At 36.8% G+C, this 18,479-nt stretch overlaps 1 protein-coding gene across 3 annotated transcripts in view; it reads right to left on the minus strand.

Annotated features, from left to right (window-relative positions):
* Window positions 1-18,479, minus strand: part of LOC120535158 (rab GTPase-activating protein 1) — a 243,125-nt gene that overhangs the window by 189,699 nt on the left and 34,947 nt on the right. For 2 of the 3 annotated variants that reach the window (XM_039762786.1, XM_039762788.1), the window contains 3 exons: window positions 11,895-11,924; window positions 11,233-11,545; window positions 8,266-8,473 (listed from right to left, as the gene is read on the minus strand). In XM_039762786.1, coding sequence (XP_039618720.1) covers window positions 8,266-8,473; window positions 11,233-11,545; window positions 11,895-11,924 — 551 coding nt within the window. The remainder of the gene's footprint in view (window positions 1-8,265; window positions 8,474-11,232; window positions 11,546-11,894; window positions 11,925-18,479) is intronic. The other variant, XM_039762787.1, reaches the window with a different exon arrangement.

Here is an 18,479-nt window from a genome sequence, read left to right on the forward strand (position 1 = left end):
CTGAACAGCACCGGTCTCTTTTGGCTGATTGCTTTGTTTCTCTCTCCTCCCCCAGACATCCTCTGCTCCTGTTGTGCTCCCCTATGATGTTTGTCTATTCTTTAATCTAGAACTAACTGCATACTGAGCTTGTTTTACTTCTGAAACAGACATGTTTGTTTGAATAAAGTTCCTGTCTCTAAAATCTCCTGCGTTTCTGTGCAATTCTGTGACCCAAGTGTGACATTCTGCAGCCTCAATGTCCCTGGGATCGAGCCACTGCACTAGACTAGCCTGCCAGCATCAGCGCTTACCTCTGTGTGCAAATCATAAAATGTGCCGTGCCAAATAAATAACATTCGACGATTTGAAGAAATCATTTTATAACACGATTTACCTTTATTTATTTATTTACTTACTTCCTAAAGCCTAAAGTCACAAGTAGTGTGCAGAAGGCATGCTCAAAAATGTGTGTAATGCCACGAAAAGTGCCTGCTGACACTTTAGTATGCAAGCAACTCTTTATCTGAGACATCACACACTGCATGCACGGCTTTACATTTCCCAGTCCTGCAAACTTTAGTGAAGTGGTTCAATTAACCACATTTTTTACATTGTCTTCCTTTAGCTGGACATTAACTTTTTCCACCGTGTGCTTTGTTTCCACAGTAGCTGCACTTAACACTATTCTATCGCTGACCATCTCATCTTCGTTTGCATAAGCACAGTCCTTCACCAGCAATTTTAACTCCATTACAAAGTGATCAAAAGTCTAGTTTATACCTTGCGTCTTCTCACTAAACTTGTATCTCACGAATATCGTATTCGTCTTAGGCATGACAAATGCCTCATAGCGGCAGCGTGTCTATTGGATTGCTGCTGACGGATGGCCTTATATGGGCAGGTACTCAATTACGTGGGAGGCGTGGGTATGGGGGGACGCAATACAGGCAGGCAGCCAACTTAGTGGGAGGCATGGGTCACATGGCGACCGAGCTTCCAGGCTATGGCCATATATATGTACGTAAGTAGGATTCAGTTATGACCGTTATGTGTAGAATTTCGAAATGAAACCAGCCTAACTTTTGTAAGTAAGCTGTAAGGAATGAGCCTGCCAAATTTCAGCCTTCTATCTACACGGAAAGTTGGAAAATTAGTGATGAGTGAGTGAGTCAGTCAGTGAGGGGTTTGCCTTTTATTAGTATAGATTACAATATGTTCAGAATTCTGCTACTCGTTTACTTACACACACTAAAAAATCTGCTCACATCACTCCTGTCCTCTGTGAGTTACATTGGTTACCGGTTTCTTCAAGAATCAAATATAAAATTCTCCTTCTCACTTTTAAGGCCCTTCATGGTTTAGCCCGTCATTATCTGTCTGAGCTGCTGCTTCCTTACACTCCTGCCCATGCATTACGTTCATCGGACGCTAAGTTACTCACTGTACCTAAATACAGGTTAATAACTATGGGTGACAGAGCTTTCAGAGTGATAGCCCCTAAAACCAGGAATTCTCTCCCTCTCAGCCTTTGCATGGAAAAATCTATTATTAATTTCAAACATCTGTTAAAAACACATCTCTTTAATGAATATTATTCTTCATGTATGTAATTTCTACTGTCTTCATATACAGTGGGATGCAAAAGTTTGGGCAACCTTGTTAATAGTCATTTTCCTGTATAAATCGTTGGTTGTTACGATAAAAAATGTCAGTTAAATATATCATATAGGAGACACACACAGTGATATTTGAGAAGTGAAATGAAGTTTATTGGATTTACAGAAAGTGTGCAATAATTGTTCAAACAAAATCAGGCAGGTGCATAAATTTGGGCACCATTGTCATTTTATTGATTCCAAAACTTTTAGAACTAATTATTGGAACTCAAATTGGCTTGGTGAGCTCAGTGACCCCTGACCTACATACACAGGTGAATCCTATAATTAGAAAGAGTATTTAAGGCGGTCAATTGTAAGTTTCCCTCCTTCTTTAATTTTCTCTGAAGAGTAGCAGCATGGGGGTCACAAAACAATTCTCAAATGACCTGAAGACAAAGATTGTTCACCATCATGGTTTAAGGGAAGGATACAGAAAGCTGTCCCAGAGATTTAAGCTGTCTGTTTCCACAGTTAGGAACATATTGAGTAAATGGAAGACCACAGGCTCAGTTCAAGTTAAGGCTCGAAGTGGCAGACCAAGAAAGATTTCGGATAGACAGAAGCGATGAATGGTGAGAACAGTCAGAGTCAACCCACAGACCAGCACCAAAGACCTACAACATCATCTTGCAGCAGATGGAGTCACTGTGCATCGTTCAATCATTCAGCGCACTTTACACAAGGAGATGCTGTATGTGAGAGTGATGCAGAGGAAGCCTTTTCTCCGCCCACAGCACAAACAGAGCCGCTTGAGGTATGCTCAAGCACATTTGGACAAGCCAGCTTCATTTTGGAATAAGGTGCTGTGGACTGATGAAACTAAAATTGAGTTATTTGGGCATAACAAGGGCGTTATGCATGGAGGAAAAAGAACACAGCATTCCAAGAAAAACACCTGCTACCTACAGTAAAATATGGTGGTGGTTCCATCATGCTGTGGGGTTGTGTGGCCAGTGCAGGGACTGGGAATCTTGTCAAAGTTGAGGGACGCATGGATTCCACTCAGTATCAGCAGATTCTGGAGACCAATGTCCAGGAATCAGTGACAAAGCTGAAGCTGCACGGGCTGGATCTTTCAACAAGACAACAACCCGAAACACTGCTCAAAATCCACTAAGGCATTCATGCAGAGGAACAAGTACAACGTTCTGGAATGGCCATCTCAGTCCCCAGACCTGAATATAATTGAAAATCTGTGGTGTGAGTTAAAGAGAGCTGTCCATGCTCGGAAGCCATCAAACCTGAATGAACTAGAGATGTTTTGTAAAGAGGAATGGTCCAAAATACCTTCAACCACAATCCAGACTCTCATTGGAACCTACAGGAAGCGTTTAGAGGCTGTAATTTCTGCAAAAGGCGGATCTACTAAATATTGATTTCATTTCTCTTTTGTGGTGCCCAAATTTATGCACCTGCCTGATATTGTTTGAACAATTATTGCACACTTTCTGTATATCCAATAAACTTCATTTCACTTCTCAAATATCACTGTGTGTGTCTCCTATATGATATATTTAACTGACATTTTTTATTGTAACAACCAACGATTTATACAGGAAAATAATGACTATTAACAAGGTTGCCCAAACTTTTGCATCCCACTGTATGTAATTTCTACTGTCTTCTATTGAATTGTAAAGTGTCCTTGAGTGTATGAAAGGAGCTACATAAATAAAACTTATTATTATTATTTAGGAGTCAGTGGACTCTACACTATCAACTTCCCGACAGTGTTCAGAAGCCATTAAGAAGGCTAACAGAATGTTAGGATATATAGCACGATGTGTGGAGTACAAGTCCAAGGAAGTTATGCTCAACCTTTATAATGCACTGGTGAGGCCTCATCGAGTACTGTGTGCAGTTTTGGTCTACAGGCTACAAAAAGGATATAGCAGCACTAGAAAAGGTCCAGAGAAGAGCGACTAGGCTGATTCCAGGGCTACAGGGGTTGAATTATGAGGAAAGATTAAAAGAGCTGAGCCTTTACAGTTTAAGCAAAAGAAGATTAAGAGGGGACATGATTGAAGTGTTTAAAATTATGAAAGGAATTAGTACAGTGGTTCGAGACTGTTATTTTAAATTGAGTTCATCAAGAACACGGGGACACAGTTGGAAACTTGTTAAGGGTAAATTTCGCACAAACATTAGGAAGTTTTTCTTTTACACAAAGAACGATAGACACTTGGAATAAGTGACCAAGTAGTGTGGTAGACAGTAAGACGTTAAGGACTTTCAAAAATCGACTTGATGTTTTCCTGGAAGAAATTAGTGGATAGGACTGGCGAGCTTTGTTGGGCTGAATGGCCTGTTTTCGTCTAGAGTGTTCTAATGTTTAAACTATAAAAATAGGCATTTTTTTAACCACATCCAAAATTTGCAGTTGCTCTAGGAACGTAACCCCCACGAATTTTGGGGGTGTACTGTACTGTCAGTAATTTGGTTCTGCTTCAAGCTCTGCTTACGGGCAAACAGGAATATAATTTATACTCTGTACATGAGATAATAGATCTGAAATAAACTGATTAGAGCAAAGCAGTGCCTTACATTTATTATAAAAAAAAAGTCAATGCCATTGTCATCCTGCATGCACATTGCAGCTCGCAATACCAATTAAGATTTAGTTTTATCTGCTTTTGTGGCAGGTTGTTTGCATGCATGTTAAAAAGGGCAAAATATGTGCTACAGCCAATCTATGATCAAACATAATGAAGTACGATTTTTTCTATAACGCCAGCCAAACCATTTTTTTGTTCTAAAGATGGTAGAAAGAAACAAGGAGTAAAAGTAATTAGTAACTTCTAGCTTCATAAAATTAAAAAAAAAATCTACATTTCTTGTTGGTTGACATTTATTCAAATCATTTTTTGATGAGGCAGATCTAATTTTAGAGATTCATGCCAATACGGATTTGAAGCAATTTTAAATGAACTTGGAATGAATCACCTTTGAATCACAGTTATAACATTACTGAATACTGCTACATGACAACAAAACTATGCCAATTCCTAGCTAAAAAGCCTGCATCCCATTCCCCCACCACCCCTCAGTGCAGATGCATTCCACAGCACATAACCGCAGCAGCAGATTATTTGTAATTCACAAGCATGTACTGCATTCTTCAGAGGCCCCACAATGGCAGAGGCTATTGTTTTACAGATTATCATTGTTTTCAAATGACTATGTGAATTTTTAAGACATTGCACAGCCCTAGCCTGGACTTTGTTGATAAGATGGTTTGTATCCAGCTATCATCAACTTTGGAATAAAGCCTTTGATTATTTTATCAGTGACATAGGGATCTCCAACTCTGGTCCTGGAGGGCTAATATGGATGCAGGTTTTCGTTTTAAACATTTCCTCAATTAGTGACCAGTTCTTGCTTTTAATTAATGTTGTTTCCCCTTAGTTTAATTGCTTTTTTTTTTTAAAAAAAAAAGATTCAGTATTCTGAAGTGCTTCATTTTTTCCTTGAATGACACCCAAACGGAAATGAGATGTGAAGTGAGCCAAAAGATGACTAGCAAGTTGGGTCTTTAAACTCTAACTGGTTTCTTAATCAGAAGCAGATTCTTGTTAATTAAACCCATTATTTAATTCCATGGCTTGCTGGTGCTCTCATTCAGCAATAGCAGACATTCTTCAAAAAAAAAAATTTCAAACTTGTTCATTATCTTATTTGTAAGAATACCGTCAAAATGTTTTCTAGACTTGAGTCGATCATGATTACTGACTCTTCACCTTTCTTTATTTTCAGATATTGTTTGATACACAAAGGATATCTGGTCAAATGTTGGCTCATTTTGTATCTCATTGTTTGACTGACAAGGAAAAAAGAAATAAGGGGTCCGAGTTCTAAAGAGCAAGTCAATTAAAATTAAGGCATGTTTATTAGCATCAAAAACTCAACTAAAATGAAAACCTGAAGCCACAGTAGCACTTCTGGATGGCAATTTGGAGCCCTACTCTAACATCTCTATTTGAAGTAATATTCAACTGGACAATGAACAATCTACTGTGTTGGTTTATATTGCACTGTTAGGATGATAATTTGTTTTGGAAGTCCTAGCCCACCTAGCATAACACAATAGGATTTATTTTACTAGAAAAAAAAAAACAAAAGTATTTTTTTTATTTATCAAGCATTTATCAGTGTTCAACTCAATGAATAAAAACACTAGCAAATGTATTTTTCTTTGAGTGAGGAATTCATATTAAATCAACCTATTAATTATTAGGGAGCTCTGCCCCCTGCTCGCTTCACTCACCCACCCCCGTGTTTGGTTTACCGGATATACAATTTAAAGAGATTGTTATTTTCATGGGAATTGTTACATATGCATTACTTTCACTTTTTCTTTAAAACTTTTGTAAAAACAATACATAGTTAAATCTCTTTCTCGCAGGACATATAACGCTGCTCACATTGTGAAGGGGGTGCTGCTGAACACACGCTAAGGAGATGCCGCCAGATTATCTGCTGTCTTTCTGCTGCTGGTGAGCTGTCTGTTTTGCTTGTCTCGCTGCCCAATCATTTCAAAGCCAGTACAGCAGCTGTCCTTTTGCCATTTCGTGTTCCTGCTGCTCGCATTGTGGGGGGTTTGGTCTGGGTGTGGTGGCTGAACTCACGCTAAGGAAAAGTGGTCTGATTATCTGCTGCTGGCGAGCTGCGTATTTTGCTTGTCGCATGTCATTGTTTTAAGAGCTGGGAGCACATGAAGCACTTCTGCCAAAAGCAATCCAACAACTGCTAGGTTAGGTGTCCGTGGACCTATTTTAAATGATTTCTCACTGCTGTGTCTTGCGTGACATTGTTAAATCTCTTTCTCGCACGACATAAAACACTGCTCGCGTTGTGAAGGGGGGCGGCTGAACGCATGCTAAGGAGATGCCTTCGGATAAACTGCAGTCTTTCTGCTGCTGTCATGCTGCCCGTCGATCATTTAAAAGCCTGTAACAGCAGCTGTCCTTTTGCCACTTTGTGTCTCTGCCATTCGCATTGTGAACGGGCGGGGCTGGATTGGTTGTGGGTCTGAACAGATGCTAAGGAGAAGAGGTCGGTTCATTTGCTGGCTTGTTGCTGCTTGCGAGCTGCTTGTTCTCCTTGTCGAGCTGCCCAATCATTTCAAAGCCTGTACAGCAGCTGTCTTTTTGCCACTTCACGTCTCTGCCGCTAGCATTGTGTGAATATGGTGTTAGGGTGGCTGAACGCACGCAAGGAGAAGCGGTCGGATCATCTGATGGTGAGCTGCGCGTTTAGGGGGAGGATGTGGAAGTTCCTGGAGGTTCACATAAACAAGAAACTGGACTGGTCTGACAACACAGTGGCACTGTAAAAGAAGGCCCAGAGCAGACGGTACTTCCTAAGGGGAATCAAGTCTTTTCATGCATGTAGCAAGCTGCTGGAAACATTCTATCAGTCCACAATAGGCACTGTGTTGTTGTACACTGCAGTCTCCTAGGTAAACAATGTTACCCAAATTTATAAGGAAAGCCTGCTGCATCACAGACCGAACCCTGGACGCACCGGAAGCTGCTGTGGAAAAGAAGATAGTAGCAATTGGATGCCATCATAAAAATTCACCTCCTGGATGCTCTCTTTCGAGCACTTTTAGCCACAGACATATTCTGCCCACTGCAGTCTGGCAATTTAGTGCTTCCTCTTAATGTACTCAATATATATTTTAGTTTAGCAGATGATTGTATTATTTGTCCTGTGAGTCTGTATCCTTGTTTTTTTATGTTTTTGCCGCTGCTGTATGCATCTGAAGTTGTGGTGCCTCTATACATGAATCCATTCATCATGGTACTGTAAACTGAACCAGGACTCATCCAAAAACACATTTTGATGCCAGTCATCATGCCACTGACAGTGGCCTTGGCTCCTCAGCAGTCACAGAAGCTTGTCATTGAGGGTCAAGGGTATCTGAAACAATAGGCAATCAGCAAGAAGGCCCTGCAACTGCAAAAGCAATTAACTGCATGCTGACACTTACTGACATGTGACAGACCCCAGCCTAAGCTAGGGTCTATGATGAGGTAATGTACTACTGTGCACATAAAATGTCTATCTTCCAATTCATTTATCCATCAGGGTGCTTCAAATTCCTCCCTTTGGTGGGTTTGACCCCCTTCTACCCACTGACGCCATACTCTCATCACTGTGCGCACATTCTATTTAACACAAGTACTGATAATCCACCTTCCTACAATTCTCTTTTGTTAAAAGTCCAACAGCTGCACGTATGGCTGTTGCCCTCTTAATTGAGGTATGTTTGGTCCCTAAGAGCACACAAACTGCCAGAAGTCACTCAGTGAAGCTTCCTTTGCAGTTGCCTTTTATACCCACTGTGGGAAAGTCCCGGAGGCCTATCTCGCACACATAATTTGCACATGCGCTGTGCTTTTAATCATTTTCACAATCTACCATGATTTGTCTATTCTTAAATTTTTGGACCAATATGAAACATTTTTCCCAGTGCTGCAATTTTAACTAACAGCAGTGTACTGCTGAAGGTTTGATGAGGCTGCCATTTTTAAGACAACTGTTGGGTATATATTACCAAATATCCATTGATACTTTGTTCAGTTTCAAAGCTGTAAAAAATAAAAATGAATTGCTAACTCACCTTACAGTTCCCTCTGAAACATTAGGCACTGAAAGAGTCACATCTAAAGGCACCTGACATTGGCTTCGCAAGATAGATATCATTCTAAGAGCTTCAACTTCACTCCGAGGTGCATTAACTGAGGCACAGCCAAGATAAGTTAGTTTACTGAATAAAACACTGTCTTCGTCAAGCACTGGTGTTGTGGGATTTGATTCACAAGAGTCCTCTTAAAAAAAACAACAAAAAAACAGAAAATACTGCTTACAAGTCTGTTAACAGAATTCAAATAAATCTTATGTAAAATGCTTTCACCAATTATTTATTAGATAAATGAGTTGGTATTAAAGTTAGTATAAATGTTACAAGTGTTGGCTGACTGCAAACAGAGAGGCATGAAAAACCATTTGGTCCATTTATATTTCCTATATTTTTGAAAATTGTTGACATTGAATGTTTCTAGGTATTTATTCAAAAACTAGTTTTCGGGGCAAATACTCAGTACTACAGTAGAAGTGACCCATTATAGTAAGAAAGTTTTGTGAAGTATGGTTATTTACTGCCTTACGTTACTCTTAAATGCCAACATCATACAGGTGAAATGTAAAGAGCACAATAAAGTTCACAATCAAGTATGTACTTTGAATTGCAAAAAAATAAGACAAAAGGTTAGTTCAAAGAAGAGAGACAAACTTGTTTAGATTACAGTATTTCTGAACTAACCCCGAAATGGGATAAAGTGGCAATATCAGAAGTACAGGTACATCTCAATACATTAGAATATCATAGAAAAGTGAATTTATTTCAATAATTCAAAAAGTGAAACTCATAGATTATATAGATTCATTACATACTGTGATATATTTCAAGCGTTTATTTCCTTTCATTTTGCTGATTATGGTTATAGCTAAAACTAAAACTCAAAATTCAGTATCTCAGAAAATTAGAATATTGTGAAAAGGTTCAATATTGAAGACTCATGGTGTCACACTCCACTCAGCTAATTAACCCAAACACCTACATTTGTGTCCTGAGCTTTTAAATAGTCTCTCAGTCTGGTTCAGTAGGCCACACAATCATGGGGAAAGACTACTGACTTGACAGTTGTCCAGAAGGTAGTCACTGAAACCCTTCACAAGGACGGTAAGCCATATAGAGTGCTACATCCAAGCATATTAATGGAAAGTTTAGAGGAAGGAAAAATGTGGCAGAAAAAGGTGCACAAGCAACAGGGATAACCATAGCCTTGAGGGGACTCGGAAGAACAGCCCACTAAAGAATCTGGGGGAGATTCACAAGCAGTGGACTGCGGCTGGAGTCAGTGCTTCAAGAGCCACCACACACAGACGCATCCAGGACATGGGCTACAACTGTCACATTCCTTGTATCAAACCACTCCTGAACTAGAGACGTCAGAAGCGTCTTACCTGTGCTGAGAAGAAAATGGACTGGACTGTTGCTCGGTGGACCAAAGCCTTCTTTTCAGATGAAAGTAAATTTTGCATCTCATTTGGAAATCAAGGTCCCAGAGTCTGGAGGAAGAGTGAAAAGGCACAGAATCCAAGTTGCTAGAGGACCAGTGTGAAGTTTCCAAAGTCAGTGATGATTTGGGGAGCCATGTCATCTGCTGGTCTTGGTCCACTGTGTTTTATCAAGTCCAAAGTCAGCACAGCCACCTACTAGGAAATTTTAGAGCACTTCACGCTTCCCTCTGCTGACAAGCTTTATGGAGATGCTGATTTCATTTTCCAGCAGGACTTGGTACCTGCCCACACTGCCAAAAGTACCAATACCTGGTTTAATGACCATGGTATCACTGTGCTTGATTGGCCAGCAAACTCGCCTGACCTAAACCCCATAGAGAATCTATAAGGTATTGTCAAGAGGAAGATGAGAGTCACTAGACCCAACAATGCAGATAAGCTGAAAGCCACCAACAAAGCATCCTGGGCTTCCATAACACCTCAGCCACAGGTTGATTGCCTCCATTGCCATGCAGCATTGATGCAGTAATTCATGCAAAAGGAGCCCTGACCAAGTACTGAGTGCTTACATGGACACTTTTTAGTAGGCTAACATTTTTTTTACTGGTCTTATGTAATATTCCAATTTCTGAGATAGTGATTTTTGAGTTTTCACTATCTGTGAGCCTTAATCAACAAAATGAAAAGAAATAAACGCTTGAAATATATCACTGTGTGTAATGAATCTATATACGAGTTTCACTTTTTGAATTGAGTTACTGAAATAAATGAACTTTTAATGGGTATTGTAATTTATTGAGATGCACCTGTAAGTGTGTGTGTGTGTGTGTGCACGTATGTGTTTTGTCTTTTTTATATTAAGAACAATTCTTGCAATCTTGTACTGAAATTCTCCTGCCTTGAACACAAGGTATTTCCAGGAGCGACTTTTGCATTTTTTCTTTTCAACATGTGTTGAAACATTGTATCCTAATCACTGTGAGCCATTTTAAATGTAATTTTTACTAACTTATCACTGTGCTTTCTGAAGTAATTTTCCCACCTGTAGTCACGCATGAGTGAAGTATCAACTTTCACTTGGTACCAGCAATACTATAAAAGAGTTAGTACTGTTACATTTTTGGAATGTTGGTATCAACTTGGTTCCAATGTAACAGTTCTTGTGGCATTTAAAAATATGCACATTAAAACACGCTTCAGGCATCAAAAAATATGCCACCGTATAGTTTACAGCATATTAGTTTTGAACTTGAAATTATAACACCAATTTCAATTACGGCCACTCAAATATATTTTTGGTAATGAAATACAGAGATTATGTAATAAGAATAATATTAGTTTATCACACAAAAAATCCTACTGAATTGAGCATGTTCAGTTTAGATTAGATATGCTTTATTTGCCCCCAAAGGGAAATTAAAACTTTATAGAAGCTCAAGAAAAATGTACTTATATTTTAAGTTTTTCTTTTTTTTTTAATAGTGAACAGATGTTATCTACTTACCATCATGAGATGATTTAACAGGGAGTACCATCTCTATTTTTGGAAAGGCTGAAAGTGAACCCGGAGAGAGTTCTGTCAAGTCTCCAGGGAAGGATACATTTTTTGAATCCCACATCCCTTGGTCACCATGTCCACTAAGAATATGGCTAGAAGAGGAGGAGGCAATTACTAGTGTAGAAATTTCATTTTTTTCTTCGGACACATGTTTTTCTTGCCTATGCTCTTCATCACCTGCCTGGTCAGACACAGAGGGATCCATCAGTACATCTTCCAGCTCCTTTTGCAGCTGTTGCTCACTGCCGTTCCCTATAATCTGAACAATTATGTAAAACAAAATAAGATTCTTCTATTAGAAATAAATTCATTAACAGTAATATATTGCAAAGGTTACATTATTTTTATTCATTTCATTTGAAACTAGAAGATATTTACAAATACTATTTAAAACTCTGTCAAAAATAACTACCTAGACATGTGCCTACACATTGTCTGCAGGGCACTGTATATTAAATTTCCTAAAAATAACCAACAAAAAAAAGCACATTCTAAACACAATTTACAATATAAAATTTAACTGCTTAAAAATATGAAGCTTTGCACAAAAACACTTCACAAGCACCAGACTCACAAATACAAAAAACAAAATTAAATCTGAAACTGACCTTAAAGGAGACACCTTCCTCAGTAAAGGCCTGTGTAATAAACAATACGTTTAGTTGACCTATAAATTATTCTGTCTCTTCTACTAATAATGTATTTGAAAAACAGCAAACTACATACAACTGAAACGTTAATGTAGACATTTGTTCCAAGTTCTTAAAATTTTCTTTACAATCTTCTTTGCTTGAAAGTTAACCATAACATTGCCATATCTGAAGTCATGCATATAAAAAGTGATGTGTCTCCACAGAAAACAGATGGTTTTCTTCAGAAGCATCCCATGTAAACGAATAGCAAACAGAAACTGCATCACTCTTTTTATATCACACATTAGACACCATAAGCAAGTTTTTCCCTGATAAAGGAAAACACAGCTCATTAGCTGGCTAGTAACACTTACTGAAGTTTGATATTCAAAAGGAGAAGTCGACTTAATTTAAATTTCAAGTGTCACAAATGTCTTCATTCTTTTTTTACACAATTGTCCAAAATTTAAGACTACTTTTGTGAAATTTCACTTGTCGATTGAAGACTGTTATTACAGGTCCTATGGCACAAAAAATTATCCAGGCGTTTACCTCTGTAACTAATGTAAATATCATTTTTGAATCCTAATTCAAATAATAAAAAAGCAGCTTGATGGTCATCATTTTAAAAAAGGTACAGAAGACTAGGATACAAATTATTTACATTTAATTAATCCAGTTTTCTCATATTACGCCTGAGCTGCTGGCTAAATGAATGCATATTGTTTCAAGCACATAATTCAGATGTGTACACAGACCCTTGTGAAGACACTTTGCAAATAGATTTTTTAAATAAAAAAAATACATGAATACATAAAAAAAACTGATTAAACCCTCATTGCACACTTAGAATATCTATTTATACAAATAATATATGAAGCCATATTACTTATTTTTTAATCAAATTACTTTGATGCTATGAACTCACTATTCAGTGGATGTCTCTGTTTATGGCCACTTGATTCACACCAGCATTCAAGTTCCTTCCTTCCTTCCTTTTCTATTGCATAACATATGTCATGTGGTATTCCACAGGACTTTCAGACCACTGTCTTTGTCAAAGTGTAATTTTTCTTACAGTTACAAAAACTGATCAAGAGGCCTGAGATCAGGACAATTTTGAATAAGAAATTTCCTTGTGTCCCCCTGTTGTTAGCCCTTTAGGCCAAAACTCTGCATAAGACTTCATCATCACCTCAAACGCAACATTTTTGATGGCTATTTTATTTGATTCCCTCCATATTTCTTATATCCATTGATCAAGTCTTTAATAAAGTTGCTCTTTTATCCTTTCTCAGTGTTGTCTCTTAAATTTTGTGGTTTACACTATCTACAATACCATACTAGGATCATCTACGTGAGCTCCTTGTTCATATGCTTAGATTGCACTTAAAACCGTTTGGTTATTGAATTTATATTTAACCAATGAGATTCTAGTCTTAATCCAATTTTTCATTTTTTCTTTAACTGCCTGAAAGGAGTGAATTAAAAAATTAAACTGCTGTGATATTCAGCTCATTTTCAGTTTTAACATCTTTTTGACACATACTCATGCTTTTTTGAACCATCATCTCTCTATTCTGACAACAATCACAATTCCCAAGCATGCATGCTGTAGTAGCTATGCTAAGCATCTGCTACCAGTAATTAGGAATCACAATCTGTAAAATGCATTGATGGTCAACATGATGCATTAATAACACTAAAAAGGTACAAATAAATACACACATAGATACCAATGTAACACGATTTGCCTAAAACAACTTGTACAATTAGTCATCAATCAGAGATGCCCAACCACCTGTTTCTGGCTTATTGCTTCTCACACAGCTGTGATCAGGCAACAGCAGTATATTCACTTGTGCCTGGGTAGATCAAAAAAAAAAATATGGAGGTTTCACACGCAGGTGAAGTGGGGTGTACACTCAATGCACACACACACTAACTTTGATATATCTAGTAAATGTTGAACATCCTAAAAGGAAAATTATTAACAAATATATACAAGAATTAAGACAGGCATGCGACTTGAGATAAACTAAATTGATGTTACATTTATATGGTTGCTCCTGGAAAGTAAATATGCAACATTAATCACTACGGTCATAAAACTTGAGAGCATGCCATGAGCAGAGATGGCTTTCTTTTGTACATTTGCCTATTTCAAGCGTGTCCTTTATGTACTAAGGGTAGCACCACATAATTTTCAAGTAGTCTTCCACTTGTTCAATACTTTTGTTTTGCTCACAAAGCCAAGTTTAGCAAATAAACCAAACAATTAGGTAAAATGCTACAGTGGGCAAACGCAATTGTTGTCGACAATATGTTTTGTTCTATGGGGGGGAAAAAAGTTTCTACCCAATGAAAGAAATTCATGACATGGCCAAGGAGTGTTTAAAGATATGTTTAGTTTGCTTTCAAGTTTGTAGTGTGAAACACAAATGAACTAACTGGAAATGAAATAAAGAATAATCCTGATTCAGAACAAAACAAACAAATTAAGTGCCTTATGAGTGACTGAAATTTTTCTTGTGAGGTGCGCAAGATTTATTAAAAAAAAAAAAAAGCCAGATATAGTATGGGGCTTTGAGGAAATATCTGCAAATGTCTGGAGCCCATCTACAACTTTTTCTTACATCAATGATGCAGCCTGTCATTTGAATATGGACAAAGTCATCAACCATCATCTCAGCCCTAGTAGACAGACTTGGCTATTTTCAACATTGTAAAAGTATCTTGTACATTCTAAATGGAGATAAGCAAATACAGACTGAATACATCAATATGTTACAATATAAAAATGTTTACAGAAATATTTTTAATGTACATTTTAGTTGACCCAAATTGCTTTTTATTTACTTTAAAAAGGAAAAGGGACATAAATTGCCTTACTATACTATCTTGCAGAAATTCTAAGAATGTAAAATTGGAACCATACGGTTATATTTCAGTTATTTCACATTTAATACTTTAGTCAGCTACATGAATATTCACATATTTGCACAAAGAAGGAATATCTAAAACATACTGTCTTCCTTGCATAATGACATTAAATTTATTAAGACTTTCTTTTATTTCTGGGTGAAAACTCCCGGAGTGCAAGTTTAGTAAAAAAAAAACTCAAGTTCAAACATTTAAGTCACAGTTTTTAAATTGATTTATAATTTATTTCAAAGTAATACTAATACAAGAATACATAGCAATGCTAATTCTATTCATTTGCATATTGCTACCTTAACTCCAATAATCCAACTATAGTAAAATTACTTGGGCTTTCATATACCTGACAATAACAAGTAAAATGTACTCCCCAAAGAACAAAAGATAAATAAAACATGAAGAAAAAAGCCAAACAACATTTAATAGTTTATAACGGGTTTTTTAAGTAAAATGACAAAACATACAGTAGACAAAAGAAAACATAATAGAAAATTAAGGGAAGCGAATTCAGTGATGAGTATTAGACAGACAGAAAATCCTAATGAAAAAGCAGGACTGCATCTAAGTGGTGTGCAATTACTACTCACTTTTAATTTGCAGGGAATCAACATGCTTTGAATCAAAGTTTAAATATATATATATATATATATATATATATATATATATATATATATATATGTTTATTTATTGAAGAATCCAAAAGAAGGGGAGGAACAGTTATCAGGACAGTAGTTTAGGCATGGGTTACACAAGACATAGGAGTGAGTGTAAGTTAATATTTTTAGTGCAGGTGCAAAGTTAGAATACAGGCTTCAAAGACAGGAGAGAGAAATTTTGGCAAAGAATATTTTTAAACAGAAGCCTGTTAAGGCTAATTAAAGACTGAGGTTGAAAAATGTAAACCAAACCTTCTTCACCATGGATGAGAAGAACAAACAGTGACAATATTGCGGCATACAGAAAAAGTGTCACACTGATTCAAAGAAATTAATGAAAAATGGTTTAAATATACTTGAGGAATACAAAAATACATGATCGGAGTTTGATACACTTTCTGATGGAATTTAGTGGAGTTTTTTTTTTTGTATTCTCTGAAATTGATTTTTTTTTTTCTAAGTTTATTTGTCAAGATGTTTACCATATTTCTTTCATGTTGTTAACTAATACAGCAAAGTGTTAATGAGTTCACAGAAAAGGTTAGATATGACCTCACAACTCAATAAAGGCTATTATTTGCATTGGTGCCCATTATCTATCTATCTATTTATTAATTTTTGTAAAGAAAAGCAAATAAAAAAAATTAAAGTAGTGACAAACTTCAATCATAAAGGACTGCTGTGGCTATGTTTTTTTAGTTGCTAATTAGTAATCAATTACTGCAGCTAACAGAACATAGTTCTTTTGCATTAATTTTAATTGACATGTTTCAGAACCCTTGTTTACTTCAACTTAACCAGAATATAAACAACAGATGTTCAGCTAATTTAAACCCATTTACACCTGTGTGTCCACTGTGTAATATTTAACTTAATAAACGTCTGAGAAATACTGATCTGTTCTGGTTCTGTAAGAAAAAATAAAATGAACAACTTTAGTAACATCTAGTGTGGAAGAAAACGAACAAAAAGGTATCACTGAATTACATGTGTTACATTAAAAGTAAGCAATGGCTTTTAACTAAGAAAATGGTTAGATAAAAAATAGTGGTCTAACAGGAAAGCAGCTTGAAACCCCTGAATTATCCTCTGGCTTGTTCTGTACCTCATGTTTAGCTACTGGTTAAGGAAAAATAAAGGTTGTGAATCTTAAATAAAAAACTAATTAAAAGTAGGGTAAGAACAGGATTTCCATGAGCTACAATAACTGACTACTAAATAAGAGACTGAAAGAAAAATCTGAAATCCTCCAGGATGTGAGGAGAGGAGGATCTCCAGGATCAGGATTTCTGCTGAATTATAGAAACAATTTTCCAAGATTTTTTTTTAAATATAAAGGTAATTTTAATGCTGTATTAATTATTAATGCTAGCTATCCTCACATATCTGATTCTCATTCTTTGGAGAGGCAAAAAGAACTGGTTAATAAACTGTCCAGAAATAATATCTGTAACCACAGTGGAATTCTAGAATACAGTTAGTGAAGCACTGCTCTTGAACATGAACAGTAATTTACAAAGACCTTATACATGTGTAATAATTTTTTTTTAAAGCAAACAAGCTTTCAAAAACAACAAAATGAAAACTTTCTAAATATCAAACAGTAAAAAGCTAAAAGCAATACCTGGTGTGAGCACTCTTTGCCATTAACAAATGTATCAATTATCTACCCAGCTCCACTGTTTGTCAAACAATTATGTAAGATGATCGGCTTGTCATTTGTGCCAAGCATCTTGAAAAACTTGTCTTAGTTCTTCTGCAAACTTTGACAGTCTCACTTGCACGTAATTACAGTTAACCTCAGACAGGATCAATGCTGTTCAAATCAAGGCTATGTAGCGGCCATACCCTTTGTTGCAAAACGTCTTGTTTTTATTACCTTACATCAGCATTTGGGGTCATTATCTTAATGACATAATGAACTTGGGACTGATCATAGCTGTCCCTATTGATTTTGCATGATGAATGAGAACCAGGTTGTACTTCACACCATTGTGGATTTTGTTTATTCTACTCCAACTCCATTTACATTAAAAGCAGCACTAAGCCTACATGGAACCTCAGTCAAGCTTCACTGTTGGATGCAGACACTCATCCATGTAGTTCTCAACAGCTCATATATGGACAAACTGCTTAATATTCAAAATTTTGACTCATCAGTCCAAAGGACTTGCTGTTATAGTACATTGCTCCAGTTCTTGTGATTGTATGTGTAGGCTAGACTCTACGGGGGTATCCTGAAGGTTCTTGTAATTTCAGAGCTAAGAGCAGTGCTGAATTTCTTTCCATTTCGTAGGTACATCAGTTTTATGCATGCGTCTTCTACTGCCTTCAATTTTTCGGTGGTTGCACACTGCATTTCTGGTCTTCAACCTTACTCGTTCTCAAACACTTCTTGAAATTACTGTCTGCCACAAAATTTTTGCTTGAGATGGAGGATGATCACCTTGTGTCTTACCCTATGCTCACTAATGTCATGGTGTAAGAAATAATAATTTGAAGGTTAAACTGCCACTTCTGCCAAGTCCTGAAGTTTTAGTCTGGTTTGACTCATTCTACACCTGTTTCTGTTTAAGTTAATCCGATTCAGAGTGAATAATTATGCACTGAGCTACATTACTAAATAATCAGTTTTAGACAAATGAGGCTTTGTTCAGTTATTCAGTTCTATAAGTATGGAAACAACAGTAGTACTGTACAGCCAATTCATTCATGTAGTTTTATTTAATTTATAATAACTAATTTCCCACCTAGGCTAAATAAATTATGACCTCTGTAAACTCATTGTTGTGGATTTTGTAACCCACTCTGAACCAATATATCAATAGCTTTAATGAGTCACTCCAAGCACATAAAGCACACACAGCATTTCCAAAACACCCTTGAAATTGTTTAATACTGGCTATAAACTGAGCTAGCAAATCAGTTTGTCTCCATTACCTTGTTTCCAGCAAAGAGACAACAA

This window comes from Polypterus senegalus, chromosome 9, assembly GCF_016835505.1.
Source record: "Polypterus senegalus isolate Bchr_013 chromosome 9, ASM1683550v1, whole genome shotgun sequence".
NCBI classification, from domain to species: domain Eukaryota; kingdom Metazoa; phylum Chordata; class Cladistia; order Polypteriformes; family Polypteridae; genus Polypterus; species Polypterus senegalus.